This window comes from Opisthocomus hoazin, chromosome 6, assembly GCF_030867145.1.
Source record: "Opisthocomus hoazin isolate bOpiHoa1 chromosome 6, bOpiHoa1.hap1, whole genome shotgun sequence".
NCBI classification, from domain to species: domain Eukaryota; kingdom Metazoa; phylum Chordata; class Aves; order Opisthocomiformes; family Opisthocomidae; genus Opisthocomus; species Opisthocomus hoazin.
This window is the reverse complement of record NC_134419.1, coordinates 49,644,789-49,665,559: the sequence shown is the minus strand read 5'-3', so window position 1 is coordinate 49,665,559 and position 20,771 is coordinate 49,644,789. Positions and strand designations below refer to the sequence as shown.

Genomic DNA, 20,771 nt, shown 5'->3' with positions numbered 1-20,771 from the left:
CTATCCCCAAAAAAAGCCCTAAGGAAACTACGAGCACTATATCCTCAACAAAGACATACACACAACCGACTGACATACAAACAACTAAGTCTGGTTAGCAGGAATCCGTGGTTTTCTAAACTAAGAGAGCAGAATTAACAAAAGACATATCATAGCTTTAACAGTGTAAATAAATGAGGTAAGAGAAAATACGCATCTCAAAAGAGTGATGATAAAACAGTTCCCAAAAGGAACAGTGAAATCACTATTTAAAGCAGATCGGACAAAACATTGCGTTAAGCACAAAACCTGTGTTGCCAAGACATATTATGACTCAAAAGAGCCTTTCCCACTGCTGGCTCATTAGAAAAACCAAACAAACAAGAAATCATTGAGACAAGTGTTTGAGAACATGCTGTTTTGTTCTGAATATCCTTTTTCTAAGAAGAAAACAGCCTTAGGTACGCACAAAAAGGCTGTCAGTTAGGAATTGTTCTCAAATCAAAAAAGGAAAGTGCAAAAATATATCCTTTAGAAACAGACAATGAAAGTTCCTCTTAAAAAAATCCCCACATGTTTGCAGGAGAGGAAAGTAATTTCTTTTTCAAACCAAAGAAAAATACTTAGGATGTACAAAAAACCATTCAAAGCATGCAATTATCAGAGAAACCAGGGAGTATATTAATGCCCAATGCGATTAAAAATCAAACCCAATTTAAATCACTTTTTTGAGTATCTTATGACTAAACCACCCCTTCTACCTACAAAAACATGTTCAGTATTTTTGCATGGCACAAGTTCCATTAATCTGTATTTGTACATTCAGCTTACTGTAAGTGAGAGTTCTTGGTGCCTTGCAGTAATTCAACTGTTTGTCTCTTAGCACAGGCCTGTTTTGAAGAGCTCATCATCTGCTTCAGATCACTGGTATTTGCTGAATGGGACGGACTTCTTGGCATGCCCACTTCTACAAAAGCATCATTGCAACCTGCAAGACCAGTAAAGAGAATAGCTAAACAAAACCTCTCATGTTCTAGTGAACTTACTGAAGGAATGACAACTGTAGAACAAAACCTGCTCTTCCTCCTTACGAAATTATTGTAGTCTTCAGGGATAACTTGGTCAAGGTTAAGAAGTCAGAAATGTAAGTTCAAATGAACAAAAAAGGTGTTAATATTCACATATATAGTAGACACACTAAGTATTATCTTATTTAAAAAATATTTTAATTAATATTAATTAATATTAAATCTGAAGACTGACAATCAGAAGTATTTTGAACAAATGCAATTTTATATCCAGCTTTAATAAACCTTGTCAGGTGTTCAGATAACTTTTGCTGGAATAAAAGCTCCCCACTTAATGTTCGAATATATTTAGAATGTGTTTTTACAAATATTTGTCACCTTAATTGGGCAATGTATCTTTTAATCAAATCAGCATTTCAAATGACCACAACACTTAATAAAACAGCATCTCCTTATTGATCAGTATTTGCAGCTGAAACAAGGCATTCACACATATTTGCTCAAGTCTGAAGTGGAACTGGCTTCCCCTCCCTCCAAGGATGACAGGAACAGTTCATTAGTTCCTTTATCTTCTAAAAGGCAGCATAACTGAAATGCTGCTATAAAACACACAAATAAATTCTGTCTGCCAGGGTCATCTAGGTTTCCTCTACACATAATTTTCTACTATAACTTTCTAAAAGGCATTAATTCTTTCCTTTCATTAAAGAACAAAAATATAACATTGTTTAAATGAGCATAGATTGTTTTAAGCAATGAAGTTAAGCTTCTGTAAAACACACTACAATTTTCATGGAATATTTCCCTCTGCTCTTTGTGAATAAATAAAATGTTAAAAGCACTTTTACATTGACTTAAGGTGTTTCTATCAACAGTAGAGCTCAGATACTACAACTTCTATTTACTTTCTTTGACAAGGAATCTAGGAGATTCGGCCACATTTTCCTTCAACGTGGCTGCAAAACCAACGCACAGGCAATATATTTACATTTTTGTTTCATGAACTGTAACACCACCAGACCAAAGAATGAAGGGCCAAATCTTACCTTCCGCGCTATTTGACTTGGCAGCTACTTGTTCTGAGGCACTGTGATTACTTGTTTGTCTTACCGGATCACTGTGGTTTGTGCTCAACACATTTTCTCCTAGTGATGTGGCAGACAGTGCAGCATACTTGATATTTGAGGTCTGAAATGATTGTCAAAAAATCACAAAAGTGATTCTTATGCTTAGGAAATATTGAAAGAATTTCCTTTTTCTATCTGTGCAGGAGAACAAGAAATCCATTCCTGATATAGCAGAACAATACTGAAAAACGGAACATTCAAACATCTTTAAGTCATATTTTGAAAACACCAGTGTTCTATTTCCAACCTTAGCAGCTTTAAGAATCTACTAGTTGGTTTCCTCTCTCCGCTTTTCTTAGTAAAGGTCTATTACAAACAGATCTGGTTTTCCAGAGATAATATCACTTACCTTTACATGACCATTTAAAGAAGGCGAACATTTTTTACTCTCTGATTGCATGCCGTTAACATGGACTTCTACAGGAGTCAAGCCTGGAGGTGGAGATGGAGTGTTCTGACTATAATTAGGTACTCCAGACAACAGAATACTAGTTAAGGTTGCTTGGGCGGTAGATGGTATCATCAGGTGTGGAATAGCAGAAAAACCTGTAATGAAATTCAGTCACGATCTGATTAAGTTTCTCATTTCTCAGGCATTATAGTACTTTATATAAATCTCCATCTTTACATAGCTTTGATATATCACTAAACAAGTTTCCATCAGAATTGCTTGCCAAAAACGTAATGCTTTATCTAACCATTACTTTGTAGGTTAACATAGATTTCTATATAAAACAAATCAAAACATTGCATGTGACAGCATGTCATAAGTTTATGTTAAGTTATAATCTTAAATTTGGGTATTTATTCATCTGTGTTAAGACAAATTTAAGAATTCTTAAAGCTTTAAAGAATGAAGGATTCTGGACTTTTCAACTGTCATTCTAATGAGTTTGCGTTGCACAGTTCACTTAATTCATGTTTAACTTCTACCAACCTGTGGCATTTGCGTTAGCAAGAGATGTTGCCCATAATGTGGGACTAGGCGTGCCTGAACTTGGACTCTGCAAGGGACTCACAGAGCTATTAAGGGCATTCAACAGAGAGTTTGGAGCAGTTGAGGTGTTGACTGACAGGGCTGTTGGACCTAAAAGGCCTGCAAAAAATCATGGAAGTGATTTAGCTAAGACTTACAGAAAAACTTTTTTCACAAAAATTACCAATTAAAAACAAACAAACAAACCCCCACTGAATGGCACCAGCATATGCTTTACAAACAAATTTTAACATTAAACCTGCTATTAGCTTGACACACAGAGCACATTAAGAAAGCTTGTTCTTAAACTGGGACTCCTACATCCAAGAAGAACTGGAGCATCTTTTATGTCCTTCTGCTGGACTCTACCTATTGTCATAACAAAGAGTCTGCACCAGCTGCTTCTCAGCCCCACCATCCCTTTGCACCCCCTCTATTGCTTCTTTCAGCTTGTTTCAAAGAAGCATCAGAGACAAGAAAGCAACCATGCTGCACAACCTTACTTTCATTTCAGCCAATAACCTGTTTCTCAGAAGCTCGAATGCATGTGCCATTACTTCCACACTAAGAACTATTCAATTCCTTTTTGCTTCTTCAATACTGACAGCAAATCATCCCCCAAACGCATTGCTTATTCCCAAAGTGCTCCCTCAAACCAGCTCTTGACGTAAGAGCATTCACAAAGTTGTTCATCACTATACTCTAAAGAGCTAAAAAAAACACCCCAAAGTGCAGGCAGGACAAGAATGGCAACAAAAGCAGCATTAAAAACCACAGCCAAACAGCACAAACACTTGTCCCTGTGCGACCCGCAGGTAAGCGGGTGATGTGGACCTGCGCAGCACTCTGCAGGGCAGGGCGCAAGGGAGCATGGTGCTCATGTGAGAGCTCCCGACTTTCAAGAATTAGTGTCAAGATTTGTCACTAAACTCTTCTGGGACTCCTTGGTTTTCTCTATATTTCTGATAATCGGATATTTGCACAGCTTGAAAAGAAAACGGTAATTCCACTCTGGACTACTTGCTGCTTCTATAAAATTACACTAAGATAGAAAGCTTACACAGTTCTGTCCTAAATTTCACACTGATAAGTAAGGTCTAAACTAGTAGCATATGCACCCCTCCACTACAGAGGTCCTACTTCACCTGCGTTTCCCGCCCTTTCACTTTCAGCAGAGTGGTTTGCAAGCTTCTGGAGGATTTTCAACAGAGATGAGTCACACCACTGACTATGAAAGCCTTGCAGGAAGTTTTACAGCGAGCAGCCCTTGAAAGGCCAGATGCTACTGGGATTCTCTAATGCTTTAACACAATTCCTTATGCAAAACACACATCTGGTCCTTTTTTTCTAGTACATGTGAATTATGTTTCAAACAAATATACATCTAGAAAAAATACATAGATATCTATAGAATTTAATGCATACCAAGCCCAGTGAGTCCTAGTCCTGCTGAGGACAAGATATCCAAACCAGGACAAGACAGACCAACAGGGCACGAGACAGCAGAGGGATTTGATGCTATGGCGACTCCACTGCTTTCAAGTCCCAGGAGACATTTCCGTGCCTCATACATATTTAAGGCATTTCGTTCAACACTTTTTACAATCACAGACTGTAGGGAAAGAAAACAAAAACCAACAGAAAAGGAAAACCAATGAGTAACACAACTACATAACACGGATCTGCAACACACACAACTCTTCTTAATACTCCTTCATGGCCATCAGTAACACAGAAGTGTGAGACAGCATGAGATAAAGTCCGTTAGCAAGTATTCAAATTAAGCAGCCTTACTGGTAAGTTTAGGGATTTTGTCTGCACTTGACGAGAGTGATAGAAGACCTTTCTATCTGAGAAAAACAATTATTATTGTACCTATAGTGCTATTTGGTATACCAAATCTTAAATGCCCCAAGATCTAGAGAAGTGAAGCGGTAATTAAGAAATCCTCTCTTATCAGTGGTCTGTGCCTTGAAGTAGACAAAAGCTGTTCATACTAAATTCAGCTATTAAGTTTATAGCTGTCTGACAATAAGGTAACAAGTGCCTGGAAAATTAAATTTTAAAACCCTATTATTTGTTTCTCATACATTCTGTACATGATGTTTCTTTGTATTGATTTTATATATGCCTACACAGAGCAGCTTACTTACTGACACAACGGAATGTTCATTTAGTATTTTGAATGTTTTCTCTGTTATGGCATTGTATACAACAATGCAGATAACTGTGAGAGTCGCCTATCCATACTCGCCTGAGTATTTTACAATGAACACCTCCCATTAGCAGTATTTTGTAATTCTGTTTCTTGTGGTTCTCTTCAACATCTTGTGTAGAACAGTCAAACTTTTCTCATAGTCATATTTGTATTTTTTGGTCGGGTTTTTTTTTTTTTTTTTGTTTAATTCTGATTGCTAAAGAACACTGCTGTTATGAGGGGAACTGCAATTTAAGATGAATTTCTTTAAACACATATCAAGAGTAGCTCTAGTCAGATACAGTTTGTCTCTTCATGATTTATTTCTTTTATCAGTATATTCTATATGAAAGCTAATATCTGTATTGTGAAATATTTAATGAAAGCCAAATTACCAGAAAGGAAAGCTTTTGTAACATTTAAATTGATATTTCAAGCAGAAAATATATATGCCTTTTACAAGTTTATGATCCATTAAGTTAGGAAGGAGGAGTTGACACGTCAACTCATCAGTTCTGAAAAGTTGTCATGAAAGCCTAAAAAGAATATATTAGCTTTTCACCAACCTTGCTAGGTTGCTTTGGCTTTGGCTTAATGCTTATGAAGACATCTAACTGCTCCATTAGCTGTGTTATAAATTGTGGTTCTACTTCAATTTCTTCCTTCATATCAAACATGAGCACAAGAGGAAGGCAACCCTGAAAAGACGAGATGCAAAAATTATTCAAACTTATAACCCACCCTGTTCCCAAAAAATGTTAGCAATAAACTGAAATACAGAGATTGTAACACATGTACATCGTGGTACAGTAAGTTCAGAAAAAATAGCAAGGACGACATTTTAAGTAAAGCCATTTCCTTATACACAAGAACACAGGTGTATCTTTTCACCCTGGGATTCTGTACACCCAGTTTGGTGGTGAAAGGGTGGAACAGTTTGTTGAACATTTGACATTCCAACCAGCATGTACACACCCCACATTAGCTGTTTATACAGACTTAGGAGGTATCCGGAGGATTCAAATTCAGAAACCACTACCACCTATTAAATTGGAACAGAATACTGTCAGGAATCGATAGCAGGACTCACGTACTCCAGTGGCTCACATTAAACTATGCTTCAGATAAGGAAACACAATTCTGAAAAAATTTCTCTGTAAGTCACCACTGCCTCCGTCTTAGCTTTTACCTTTCTTTTCCTCTGTCCCAGATGAGCTAGACAAGTGTTTTCAGGTGATGTGGATGACATCTCTGAAACACTTGAAATACTAAAACTGTAAGTAAAAAAAAGCGTCCCTAAAAAGCCCAAACTCAAGAAACAACAAAAAAACTCAACGATCACAGGAGATCTAGAAATCATTAGATTGCTACTTCTCATAAGACAACAGGAACAGAGGGCACAAAGTCAGTGAAAAACAAACCCTATTTTTTGTGAATTTAGATTCACAATAAAGAAAACATAGTATTGCATGTATCAGAAAAAAGTCACAGTAAGATACATTCAAGAAAGTGGTCGTCTTTCATCAGTTTCCTGCTTTTGCCTCAGAATAGCAGCAAATTGGAGTATTTATTCCTCAGATCACTGGTGCAATATTATTTTATATTTAAACAGCACTTCTCAACCGCATCACCTACAACTACACAGTACATCCCAAACCTAAATTCATTTTAACTTAAGGAAAGTTAAATCAAGGCATCTTGAATATTTTGACTTCAGGAAGACTGACAAACACAGCTTAACTCCACAAAGTAAACTTGGCCAAAACACAATTTTGAATAAAATCTATTTAAAAACAATGAAATCAATAAACAAGGATTTTATGGTAACAGAACAACAACAAAACCCTCCAAAAATCCACCTTCTACTCAAGAGTAGAGTTGAAACTGTTTGTGTTGCATTTATATCACCAAGGTCATTTTTCAAATCATGATATCTATTTGTAACCTCTGGTAACTACAAACACTCACAAAACTGACAAAAACAGAGCACTCAACAGAATCAGCTTTTTGCAATGTGAGTAGCAATCCTTGCTCTCTAAGGCTAACTTACATTTGACCCATAAATACACACAGAATGAGCACATTTTCTACAATCTGGCATTTTTTTCAAGCAAGCTTCACAAAGTATTTACCATGAGATATTGCCTGGCAAGACAGACAGACTCAATTGTGCCCTGGAGGTAGACAGTGGATTTCTTCTGTGGGTTACTAGGGTCAGGGAAGTGGATCTGAGCACCAGTCCTCTGCATGATATGCTTGATGTTGCTGCCGTTCCGACCCATCATAAAGAGATGATGCTGTGCTGCAATGTCAAGTTGTGTGCTCACAGGGATCGCGGAGGCCAGGCTCCCAGCTAGGTGTTCCAAAAGCATGGCTGTTCCTTCCTGCGGCGGAAACGCAAGGAAGCGGTGAAACAGTGCTCCCAGGCATACAGAGCGACATGTCAGACTGTTTCTGTACTTGTCATGCATTCCACATTCAAGATAAAGAAAATTCTGTTTTGTTTAAAAACCCAATTGATTTGTTAAAGGTAACAGATGGACTAAACTCTACCTACTATTCCCATTTTATGACCAAATGCAGTGTTTAATTGCATTGCAAAAGGCAGTAAGACCATGTCAAATGGTTTGGTCCCAAGAGACCTTCTGCGCCCACATACAGCAATAAGAAAGTTGACAGGGATTTATTTGGGTAGGTATACTTGCAAAATTTGGCTTTCAATTTTGGCCTAAGATGTTCTTACAGGCTTGAGATACACCCGTCTGAGACCATACCGATCTGTCACACTGCCAGTTGTTAACAAGGGAACTTTTTTCTTTTATTAAGATAAATAGGCTCATGGCAGTTCCCCTACTTGACTGTCAAATTCACATCTCCCAGTCCTGGTTTCGCAAGACCAGTTTTATTGACTGTTAGGGCAACTTTCAAGGTCATAGTTTTAAGTGCACGCTGAGAAGATCAAAGCAAAACAAAATGCAGGTGTTGGATTTTTTGGTGGGTTGGGGTTCTTTTTAATTTTTAATTAAAAGATGGGTAAGATTAGCACATATTCCAGAATTGCTGGAAACCTGAACAGGTGTGCAAGCAACAAAAAAGATTGAAAGCTTAGAACAAACAATGCTAAATCCTAAACTTAAAACTATTTTCTACACATTTTTAAACCTCACCTATACCAGTTAAGTTTAAACAACCAAACCCCCGGGCTTCAAAAGTGATTATACGATAATAACATGTACTGATGAGGTAGAATGTAACATTAATATAGTTCTTAAGTATCTAAGCTATGAATATATTTATGACCTGCAGAAACCTATCTAAAAGACACATTACCTTCACAGCACTAGTGTTATTTTGTGACCCTCTGACAATGACTGTAGCACCATACATTCGAGAGCGTTGTTTAAAGGAAACTGAAATATTATACGTCTGAGATATATGCTGAATTGTGGGAGAATTAGGATCTGGGATTGGTTGGAGAATTCCAGCAATAGGCAATTCAAACATGAGTACCAATGGAAGCAGCTCCTACAACAACATTGAAGAGCAAATGTTGAAAACAAAAATCATACTCACTACAACTAGAACAATGTTATTACTGAATCATGACATCGGTCAGTGATGAATAAACTGACATAGTATATCATTTGCCTAGGGTTCATTAATAAAAATATTATCATATCTTGAGTAGGAAAAAGGCACCGATTGTTCCAGGGACACACAAGTTTTTTGTTTTGCATGGCCTTTTTGTTTGTTTTGTAAAATAGGAGGATCTTTTGCAACTCTGTAGCAATAATAAAGCCAGGTAATTTCCCACCCTCATCCACACAGACCTACAAACAGGTTAATATTTGTAAAACTTCCTAGAGAAGTCTCTCTTCTGTCATGGATTAATTGGAGCTTTGAAAGACAGCTACAAAACTATGCAAACATCAAGTTCTTTCATGACTGTCAAGACCAAGGTTGTGTGACAGACCTGACTACAACAACTATGAAAGAGTCTTCACAAGGTATTAGATTTATTATTATTCATGCCAAAATACACATACAAATCAAAACTAGAAGATAAAGATACAAAAGTACTACATGTGGAGAATGGAACTGAATTCCACCCAGTTATTTACAGAAATCACACATGAAAATAATCGAAGGTAAAAAGGCAGCAATCGCCTTTCCTGAGTCATAGATTCACACAGGATGCCTGAGCTTCTCCAGGCCATCTGTGGAGGGTAATGTAAGATGAAATTTTTGACACAGTATGGGATACTTTACATCATGCTTATACTTTCGACTTCATGTTCAAGATCCACCTTTGGCTAGTGAAAAGTTTGGTCAAAACGTGAACCACTTTTTATAGTACCTTTTATATTTTACTCTTATGGATACTCACATTGTTCCTATATTTCTGCTGTCATTAGACAGAGCCAGACAACCCTAGGGGTCTCAAAACTACAGTATTTTTCCTTTCAGGTGTTTTCAAGGGAACACTATACTGAAATAGACTATTACCCGAATTCTAACTCTTGCCGACTCCACTCCAGCTGGCTGTCCTGCAATAGACACCTGGAAGAGCAAGAATACAGAAAACATAGCATCACATGTTCAAGTGAGGCATTGGAAGAGTTATTCAGGTACCTGTGTTTTTTTTAAAAAAGAATTTTTTTTTAAAAATCAACACTTAAATTTCATACCTGGTGACTTCCTAAGCACTCTCTAAACTGCAGCTGAAAACTTAAACCAGCTTAAAAAAATAATCTATGAATATTACAGTATCTTAGGTTACATTGGCTTAAGTAACTAGAAAAAAAATTGATACATCAAACAATACAGCTGTTTGGATCAAATAATGGAATTACCACTGTATACAAGTGCTCAGTGCTAATATTCAACAACAGCAGGATTTCTTGAACATTTTGAAATTACTGTATTTTGCTCAGCAGTCACTAGGACGCACAGACGGGAATTCTAAATATGGTGATGAAAAGCTTCAAAGTAAACATTCCAGTAATATTAGCATTACAAAAGATGTACAATTCAGGTTCAATGACTTATTCTAATAAAGACGAACTCTTACAACAGTACATTCAGTTTTTCTAGCTCTCCATCAAGTTTAGTTTTCAACTAAGTTAGACCGTAAACCAAAAGCACCAAAAACTTAATCGACATGCTAAGTCAGGTGTTGAACTTGGAAAAAAAGCCTTACAAAAGCAGTGCTTTTCATACTGTTTCTCTACCATTCATGCTAAGTTGTTGACTTACATATACTCAAAATAATTTTAGCTGAAAAAATTAGACTGATTCATGAGCCATCACAAATTGTTTCCATCTGCTTTTAAGGATTTGCTCACTTAGGAGGTCTTGTGCTTTCCACAGAGTGTAAATACCAAAAATCTATTTCCCTGAATATGAACTCACCTGTCCCCAAAAAATCCACACTGATGAAAGAACTTCAGAAATGTTTCATACTCTCCAGAATTACAGTATAAATGAGTTAAAATAATAAACAATACTTACTTGATTGCTTTTCTCTGCTTGATTATTTCTATTTGAGTCTGGAAAATGGATATGACATCCTGTTTCCTCCATCACCTTTTTAATATTATTGCCACCTTTACCTATCACATGAGAATGTTCAGTATGTGAAACATCCATCTTCAAGGTTACCCGATTGCTCTGGAAATCAAGCACCCATGATTAGATTTGTTCACAGCAGAACCTCAAGAATGACAGTCAAAATTGTATTTCCAAAGTATTTTTGCAGACACTTAACTTCTAACTCAAGTAAGATGTTTTTAATATGGAACATAGTTAGATGTTAAACCATTCACATTTTCTTTCCAATGAGGAAATAACATGGAAATAATTACTCCAAAGACACATCTTCAAAAAACATTGAAGGCTTTTAAAGGTGCCCTAGCTTTTATCAACTGTGATTTAAATGTCTTATTGCTATCCATTCTAATTTATTTTAATTCCTGTGTTCTTTCAACTACAGTCACACCCCCCTGTCTGAACTGAAAGGATCATGCAATGAAGACTTTAGCAAATCACAAAGCCAGGGGGACCTAAAATAACAGAATTTTTTCTTCCTTTAACAAACATACCAATTTTTTTTGGTACATCATTTTTTAAAATATACAACCACTGCCTGCAGCTCTTCTTAAAAGCTATACTGTTAACAGTCCATCATAATGTTGTTAACCGTTGTTCAAAAAAATGTGCTTATCACTGGAGTGTTAATTCTGGTGATCTGTGTAGAGAATCAGAAAGTTGGCATGCAGCTATGCAGAAGCCATATACACTGCCTCAAACAACTCGCTATTGGATGAAGAGAAAATCTGATGAACTCATGAGACCCCTGGCCAAAATCTAGATGCTTTAGAAATTCTGGTCCTAATGTTTCAGAGTATAAGAATGCAGTAACAGCTAAAACCAAAACTGCATAAGTGCTCCTAAAATTGAATTTCAAACAAAAACAAAATTTTAGGTTTTCTGAAGTGGCTGTATAAAATACTGTTTGCAGTGAAGCTGTATTTCAGATTTTAAAGTAAAAAACCCAATGCAACGAACAAACTATGCATGCTTTTAGCCATATGGCTGGAAATGTTATTTCTATATAGTTCAGATCTGGAAAGAAGTATTTTAGGCAAGTATTTTCTAGTTGCTTGTTTAAATATGTGTGTATACACCAAATAGCAATATCCAGAAGGAATATATCAGAGGCTTTGCTTTGGAGCATCCATAAATACCTTCTGTTTAAATAAAGTCCATTGAAAGAGATCAACGTCACCACAAAATTAGGGGTTAAGCTGTCATTCTAAATAAGTTCTTACTTTTGTGTCCAAGACAGACATGATCCTCTCTTTCGCTTCTTTAACATTTTCCTTCTTTCCAGACACTTTAATATGGGGATCTGTAAAAGAAATAAAGACTTTAGAAAAATACAGTAAAATATCTATCCAAAATTTCCTCACTACTAAAATAAATTTGAATCCATCATTTATAGTTTAGCAATGAACTGTACCACCAATCTTTGGCATTCAGCTAAAAACCAAGTGTATCATTCCATCCCTTCAGGGCCACAGTCAGGATTACCAGATGAGTTTATTAAATGTGATAACCTAATTAAAATAAATAGAAATCAAATGCCAAATGTGCATCACTTAAAAACACTGTCCAGTATTAAAAACATTGTCTGCAATGCAATTACACAGCTAAGCCATCATTTCTTCTCAAACAATTATTAAGAGGACAACTGAAAGTTTTTGTGACAGCCTTACTCAAGCTTAACATACACAATGTCTAAAAAAATAACCCACGAAAAACTCAAATCCACTCTCATTATCACTTCATTATATTTAATTGGTCTCTGTAACTATCCTTTGCAGTTTTAACTTGGCAATAAGTGCCTCCACCAGAAGTGTTCTGGTTGAAGTTATCCAACCAAATTTAAATGACAGCTGAATAATAAATAAAATCTTTGCAGTGTCAAGCACATAAATGAAGATTTGCTACTAAGCTATATGCTCAGGAGGAACACCAGCTGAGGACAGTTCTTGCCCAGTGACATTTAAAATATTGATTCTACAACACACTTCAGTTTACATCACAATTTTCAGAACACTGTCCTTAAACAGCAGAAGACGTTATGCTGAGCTGGAACACCCACCTGGTCAGAAGGTATAGAATTGACTATGGAACTAGATCAATTATCAGTTACTCAAAAAAGTGTGAAAATTACACATGAGATAGTTTAGCAGCACCATCTGGTGTCCGGAAGCATAAAGTGCCACAACGCAAAGTTACTGTCAGAACATTACATACAAGTTCAATTAAAACTAACAGTAAAAATCCCTAATTACCACCCAAATTTCTAAGTATTAGAAACAAGGATATGATTTTTCTATTTCTCTTTCCCCAGTTCGTGAGTCCTCTGCCCTTCTGCAGTGTAACAGTGCTTTTTCTCCTGTGATGGGATGAACTGTTCTCAAGAAAAACCTCCCACATTCTAAACCCTCTTCTGGTTAATGAATTAATCTAATTCATTATGCTAGACTTATACATACATCTTAGGGTATATAAATGTAAATATACTCTCAATAGCAGGAGAAAACACAGCCGTAACACAACATATCTGCCTTTCCCATCATCTCAGTGACTGAAATCACTACTAAAGAAATGCCAAATAATACAATTTCAGATTGTAAACCTGTTGTATTCAATTACAAACTGAAGCTGTTTAAGCCATGCCTGGATATTCGTTTCATTTCAACAATAAAAAAACCTCTAGTGTTTACCACTGGGAAGTTCTGAGGACATTCAGCTGGGGATACAGAAATGTTGAAGGAACATAGGATTCACTGCCAAGTTTCATGAAAGTCAGGCAAAATGCAGCATTTTGATTTCTGAGAAGCAGATATATTTCATTTTTAAAAATGGAAAAACTGTAGTCGCAAAAACACGGCATGCGCATAGAATCTACAAAAGCTCCAAAATTCTGCTGTTTCACCCTTTCTCAATGGAACGAACTGAAAAAAACCCCACCCCACCAAAACAGTCTTAAGGGCAACTTTTCTTTTAAGTTGACAGTAAGCCATGTGGTTCTAATGTGTTTAAGCTGTGAATGATATTTGAAGTGGATGTCGCACGCAGAAATTCCCAGCAGCAGATTCTAGCACACTGTGTATGCTCCAAGTGCTCTTTAGAGGCAACCAGGAAAAACATCAGACCACCATCACTTTGGGGTTCCTTTTCACATATCTGTAAACATAATATTTTAATACACATCTGGTCACAAAATATCTGAAATCAAGTCTGGCATCCTATTAGTACCAAAGAAGATTACTACCATTCCATACTACTATTTGTTTAGTCATGGGTGAAAATTTATTTTAGAATACTTATTTTTTTCTATTTCTCATCTCAAATGGACTCCTCTTTTTTGTTGATGCTAACAGCGTCAGCAAAAAAAATCCTGTATTTCTACATAACCTTTCTTTGTTCTTTTTAGAGGAAAAAAAGCCCAATTACTCACTTTAAAAACATAAGCAAACAAGAATCCACAAAGCAAAAAAAAAATTAAAAAAAAAATCCACTGACACCAGTGACAATTCTAAAATATGCTATGAAATCTTTCAAAATTGTTCTTAAGTACCCTCTCCTTACTTGACTTCTCAATGACACAGTGGTCGGTAATGAATATGAAGCAACTCATTTTTCAGTTAACAGAATTCTTCCTCAGAGACTCACTCACTCTTTCCTTCAAGAAAACACAACCTAGATATGACATCCACATCAAAATGTTGCATAAGAAGAATTTCTTGCAACTAACAGAGTTTGAGTTCTTTGAACTGGCTTTGCGGGAGTTGAAAGTACATTGAAATGATGTATGATCTGCAGGAAAACCAACGGGTACCCAAATGATACTGAACCAACGAACAAACAGATAACTTCAGGAACTACTTAAACATTCAGGGAGGCAATTAGCTCATATAAACTGATTTTCTGTATATTACAGACTCTTCAGTTTCTTAAATATGCCTCTCCATGGAATCAATTAGTTTGTTTGCATTGCAGTTCCTCTGGAAAGTGTGGAAAAGTGGAAAACTGCCTATTCTAATGGTTCATCAGTTTCACCCTCCCAGATTTGTGCCATGGTCTGCACTTAGGCTCACTGGTTCTGGTTCTACCTTTCCTCCCCTCGAGATTAAAGAACCCTCACCGTTCAATGGTGTTTCCCAGGGAAGGTCCATATACACTAATCAAATCACCTATCATTACACCAACTTCTTTTCTAAGCCCAACCCTAAATACGCCGATTTGACCAATCATTAAGAAAAATGAGCTAGAGAAGCTGCCTGTTTTTTTCCTGGCTAAATTACATATTTTCAAAGTAAAAGGACTTTCTTTTTCTGTTTTATAACACTATACCATAGACAGATTTACCAGGAGATAACCAAAAGGCAAGCTTCTCCCAAACTTCTTGGAAGCTCAGTGCAGATCAGGCTGCATTTGACCTCAAGCAACTGTCTGCTAAATAGACAAAACCTGTCACTAATGGAATCAGCATTTACCCTCAGTTTCAGCTTTCTGGTTATTCTGAACTGTTTTGTGGAAAAGACTGAAGCCAAACAGCGTCTGACAATTGTTTTCAGGATTTCTATCTGAGCAGCAATGGAATGATCACGTAAGGTCTTTGTGGATCAATACAAGGGAGTGAGTAAAACAGTCGACTTCAGCTTTCCAGATGTTTTCTGAAGCTGTTGCCACCAACAGGGAGCCAAATACTTTGAAAATGGTTCCAGGCAATTTGTTACTTCTTGGCACCACAAACTTAGGGGTTTGGTGCTTGTATATGACAAGCGATGTCTGCTTGCTATTGTATTTACATTACACAGGGCTGACCATAAAACTTCTCCCCACCACCCATTTTTCTGGTGCAATTATTTATTCCATGGATTTAAAGTTACATTTCTTAATTTAGAAAAAGTTTTCTACCTTGCCTTAGTACTAAGAGAAAAATATTTCTTAGCTAAAGCTCTACATTTAACATTCGAAATACCTTCAGGGTGTGACTGTAGCAATGCACTCTCAACAGACAAAGTCCACACCAAGATAAATGGCACTCTTAAAAGCGTGAAGAGGACTGTTAGGCATAAAGGTATAGCAGGTGTAACGTAGGCATAGTATTGTCAGTGCAGATAAGCATAAAGTCACCCTCCAGTCAGTATCTAGACTGACCGGATTAAGCACAGCACCTGCACACAGCCTTAACTGCAACGAGAGCACCCACTGACCAACTGATTCCAATAGCAATGGCTCTTGCTGCCCCTGGGACCATAACAAAGCCGGTTTTGTCCAGATGACCACTGGATCAGATCACCGAGATGTTACGCCATACTTCATCCCTGAGGAATACTGGTTTCTGTACCTATTTTAATGGAAAAAAAGTACCATTCCCTGGCTTTTTTTTTTTTTTTAAAGCTTTTGAACACAACTGTTAGTATACTTTAAACAAAGCTGGAATGAGAGCAAAGAACAGATGCCTACCATGAACGAAGAGCTTTAAAAACTATTTGCAAACACAGAACAAAGGCTTCAGAAGAAGTCTGCATGCTAAAAGCATAAAAGGCTCTAATGTTTTAAATATAAGTGTAGTATCAGAAACTGGAAAAGATTTCGACTCATAAGAAACAGCATGAGTAGTGTCTTGCAAAATATAAACCATTTCATTGTGTAGTAATCTATCTTTTAATCCATGTTGATGGGCAGTATCTTTTTCCCTAAGAATGGAAAAGATAAATTTAACAGATTCCTTCCCTCCCCAGCCCCCAAGCATAGGGGAATATTTACACAAAATAGAAAGCTTAAGTTACACAACAGCAAATGCTGGAAATTTTTCCCAGCAGTCTTCATTTTGCCAGACTCCTGCCTTGAAGTGGCCTTTTATTGCTCCTATCCTCATATTCCCCACTGCACACTTTGGCGGAGTTTCCACCTCCTTGGTCTTTGTCCACAGCCATACCAGCAAGCCTCCAGCTTTTTTGCTACTATTGTGTGTAACATTTCAGTAAACAAAATAAAATTCCTGCAAGCAAAAATGTGCCAGTGCAAATGCATCTACACTAACTTTTGCCAGGCAAGAAGTATTTTAAATAATTAGACACTTAACTGTGTAGACCTCTCCTGCAAATCAGACATTACACTTAATGTCTGGGCAAGCTGTTCGGACCACAGCTATGCGTCTAATTTGTTTACTGGATTAAGAGACTTCAGTTACAGAAATGCCACTACTCTAAAAATAGCTAGACAACTGGGCAACACCAGGGCATATGACAGTCATTCTTAAGAAGTAGCTGATTAGGATCTGAATAGCCCATGAGTATTACTGAAATTAAGCCAAAGAAAAACAAAGACAAAAGAGACCTAGCAGTTTTAAGGACAAGTTATGAAAACATCTGCTCCAAAATTACTAGCACAACCACACTAAACTATACGAGAAGTCAAAATAAAGAGAGAAAGCCAAATGAGCACATGTAAGTTGGTATGTTCTCAACTGGATGAGAGAGTACATTATTGACCCTACAACAGGAAGAGGTCTATAAAACAAATGAACTAAACAAAAAAGGTCAGGCAGGACTTACTACTAATACAAGAAAAGGGATAACTGAATTGAAATGATTTAGTGCTTTTAAATAAATTAGGAAGTACTGTGTGTACAGTTGTTAGAGCGGACATTCACCAACCAAACTAGATGGACTGATGACAGTCAAGACAGACGCGAAATAGGCTCAATCTATTCCCATGGAGAAGCAACATTAAAGCTAAAAGCATGCAGCAAATGCTCATGATTAAGGGCATATGCTAAGTAACTTGACTGAATAAGAAAATAAATTCATCACACGGGCACATCTTGCTGTTGCCTTATCAGTTTAAAAGAATTCTCACCCTCTGTCCAGCGCACCTCAGTGCACTTATTTCACCTCCCAGTATTGAAACAACAAAAGGAAAAAAATGCTACTCATGCATTAATGCAGAATGCAATGGGCCATTTCCTACTGCAGATTCCTTGTGTATCCTCAGACGTATCGTTCAAGGACATAGGGGTTTTTGTTTTGGGTTTAGGGTGTGGGGCTTTTTTGTAGTTTCAATGAGATTGCAGCATCATCATCTTGTGAACGAGATTTCAACTAGCTAAATAGCCCAAAACATGGGCTGACAGTAATTAACAGTACCTTCAGAGCAGACATATCCTGAGGTTTTGGGCATTCTAGGGGATCTATTTGTTGTGGACAAACAGCTGTTTACAAAACATCCTTGGGAAGAGCTAGAGGCACTGCCTATACGCACGCACACACTGCAAAGACTCGGTCTTCTCAGAAGTTCCTGACTTATAACTTTCCCTCTTATCAGCATCAAACTCCAAATCATCTTTCAAAAAACTTCTGTTCTACTCGGAATATGAGAAGGAAGCTGAGAAAAAGTAAATTCTTGCTGCACTGCTGCTTTGAGGTCCCTTCCAACCCCTACCATTCTGTGATTCTGTGATTCTGCCACAGCTCCAGGGAAAGCAGTTTACATGCAACCATTTGATCGTTTTACATTTTGGTTCCTGTTATGTAGTCACTGGAGGAGCACGAAATATCGGAGCACTGCTCTTCACTTCTGCACTGTAACAACCGCATGACGGTGAAGCCTACTATCCCCTCCTTACTCCTCTCCACAATTTATAAAGATACATGTATATACACATACACACACACAGATATTCAAGAAGCAGCGACTGGGTAAAACACCAGCCTTGCACACATACACAAAATCAAAGAAATGCTGTACCACATTTAGTAGAGCAAAGAATCTTGTTTGTCAAAGATTTCATAGTGTAGTTCAAAAGAAAACTTTAAAACCTATAACAGGCTACTTTAAATAAAACGCCTACTTAAAGTGATGTAGCCTCACAAATGAAAGGAAACAGTGAGGTGCGCTTCTGCATCGAATCACAGCTGAATGCCACATTTGGGTCTCTTACCAGCCTTGAAACATCCCAGCAGAACACTGAAAATTAATGTTCAGCATGCCCAGAATTAAGAGAAAGTTACCCAGAAACATCAGATAAGCTTTAAAAAAAAAAATTGATTACCTGTACAACTTATTATTTTTGGAGAGATAAACTACTGATGACTGGATTTCGGACCCAGTGACAGAGCAAATAAAGTTGAAAAGACTTCTCTTAAAGCATAAGCAAAGAGGAAAGATAAGGAAGAGATAGCAGAACGTATGACAAATTAAACAGAAAAGTGACCGGATTTGAAGGGAGAAGGCCAAGGTGGAGAAGAAGAAAACCTGAAAAGAAGAAATGAGAAGGAATTAATTGTAATCACCCGGAGACTCCATTTCAGTTACACAATTTCAGTTTCTTGCCACCATAATTAGCTTAAATTCCTTATTTGACTTTTTCTAAAGGAGATCATTAGGGACATTTCATAAACGCATTCAGACACTAAAAGGCACACGCCATGCTGCAATTCTGCTACTTCTTGGACAGTTGTTCTTCAGCCTGTGGCCTAAGCAGTCACCCAAAGCAAGGCAATCTCTCAGCAGGACACAAAGTCTGTTATGTCTTATTTTTTCAGCATGGAACCAATGAATTCACAGCTCATTACTTCAATGTCTGTTGCCATTGTACCTCAAAGCACAAACACAGAACCACAATGCCTGGGAAAGAAAAAAAGAAATAAAGGGAAGAAAAAAAAGCTGTAGTATTATAAGACCAACTTAACAGAGGACTTACAAAACAACCCACAACATTCCTATCAAAAATAACGCCATTATATCTTCACCGCACAGAGGCTCATATTCAAGGTTACAATTTTGATGCATAAGCCTCGAGATAATTTTAGTTTCTTACACACACATTTGCAAAAAAGTCATTGTGGCTGTGTTTCACTAAATAAAAAACATCATAACATCTGACTCATGATCTAAATGCATGGCCTCAGGCTCAACCTTCTTTGCAAGTTCTCCCACATCCACATCCAGCTACGCTTACTTTGCATATTCATGCTTCCCAGTTACTGCTCTGCCCTATAACGTCTTCTCGCTCTGCCTGCATCCCACTGTGAGCTGAATTTTATGCAGCAATTGGAAAGTATTAATTCTGTGGTTAGCACAGGAGGATGCAGCGAGTTTTCATTAGACTACTGCACTACACCCACCTGAGTGAACAGGACAAACAGAGCTGCCCTCCTGAGCATCGGTATGAAATGAAATGTTTTCAGAAAGATGGAAACAGATGGTCCTCGATGGGCCATCAGACACCTGGCGACTACAGCCAATGACAGCTAAACTAAGATTTTTGTTACAACTACAAATACTCTATTCTTTGCTTTGGTATCACACTTCTACAGAGTGAAATCAATTCTTCCCAGAAAAGTTTCCCTTTCCTGGATTATTATATTTTTAGCAGTTCTTATTTCAGCTGTGTTCCTGATGAACATGGCGAACAAGTTTTTTGATTTGTTTGGAGGTTTTTTTTTTAGGTTTTTTTTTGATTGGTTAGTGTTTTAGATACTGAGAAAAATGAAAAGTCCAATAAAGAAACATCTGCACTGTCTTCTTGAGAACTAACCAAGTAGCAACAGCTACATGAAGTACATGAAAATGATTCTTACTTCAAGTTACAGCAAGGCATAGTCAGATCATGCACTGTAAGTGTATTTGCCTTTCAGAGAGTACCTCTAGGCCTCCCACCCCAACCCAAGCATAGCCGCTATAGACACACACCATCAAGCACTTCATCAGCTGTGGAGAAAAGATGTGAAGCACGATGAACACGGTGCAAAGACGCAACTCCCCACAGAGGAGCAGCGGAGCACCCCAGCGAGATCCCCGTCAGCAAACAGCCTCTGCAAGGGCAGGAGATGACAAGCAGGTTCCCATGAGCTAATACTGGAGGCAGAGCAACAAGC

At 37.4% G+C, this 20,771-nt stretch overlaps 1 protein-coding gene across 6 annotated transcripts in view; it reads right to left on the bottom strand.

The window, feature by feature from the left end:
- BICC1 (BicC family RNA binding protein 1) overlaps window positions 1-20,771 on the bottom strand; it is a 109,325-nt gene that overhangs the window by 14,936 nt on the left and 73,618 nt on the right. For 3 of the 6 annotated variants that reach the window (XM_075423049.1, XM_075423048.1, XM_075423050.1), the window contains 12 exons: window positions 18,944-19,146; window positions 12,138-12,217; window positions 10,819-10,977; window positions 9,814-9,867; window positions 8,638-8,832; window positions 7,440-7,691; window positions 5,874-6,005; window positions 4,536-4,722; window positions 3,072-3,230; window positions 2,484-2,680; window positions 2,054-2,195; window positions 811-967 (listed from right to left, as the gene is read on the bottom strand). In XM_075423049.1, the coding sequence (XP_075279164.1) occupies window positions 811-967; window positions 2,054-2,195; window positions 2,484-2,680; window positions 3,072-3,230; window positions 4,536-4,722; window positions 5,874-6,005; window positions 7,440-7,691; window positions 8,638-8,832; window positions 9,814-9,867; window positions 10,819-10,977; window positions 12,138-12,158 (1,655 nt within the window). In that variant the 5' untranslated portion in view covers window positions 12,159-12,217; window positions 18,944-19,146. The remainder of the gene's footprint in view (window positions 1-810; window positions 968-2,053; window positions 2,196-2,483; window positions 2,681-3,071; window positions 3,231-4,535; window positions 4,723-5,873; window positions 6,006-7,439; window positions 7,692-8,637; window positions 8,833-9,813; window positions 9,868-10,818; window positions 10,978-12,137; window positions 12,218-18,943; window positions 19,147-20,771) is intronic. The other 3 variants (XM_075423045.1, XM_075423046.1, XM_075423047.1) reach the window with 1 other exon arrangement.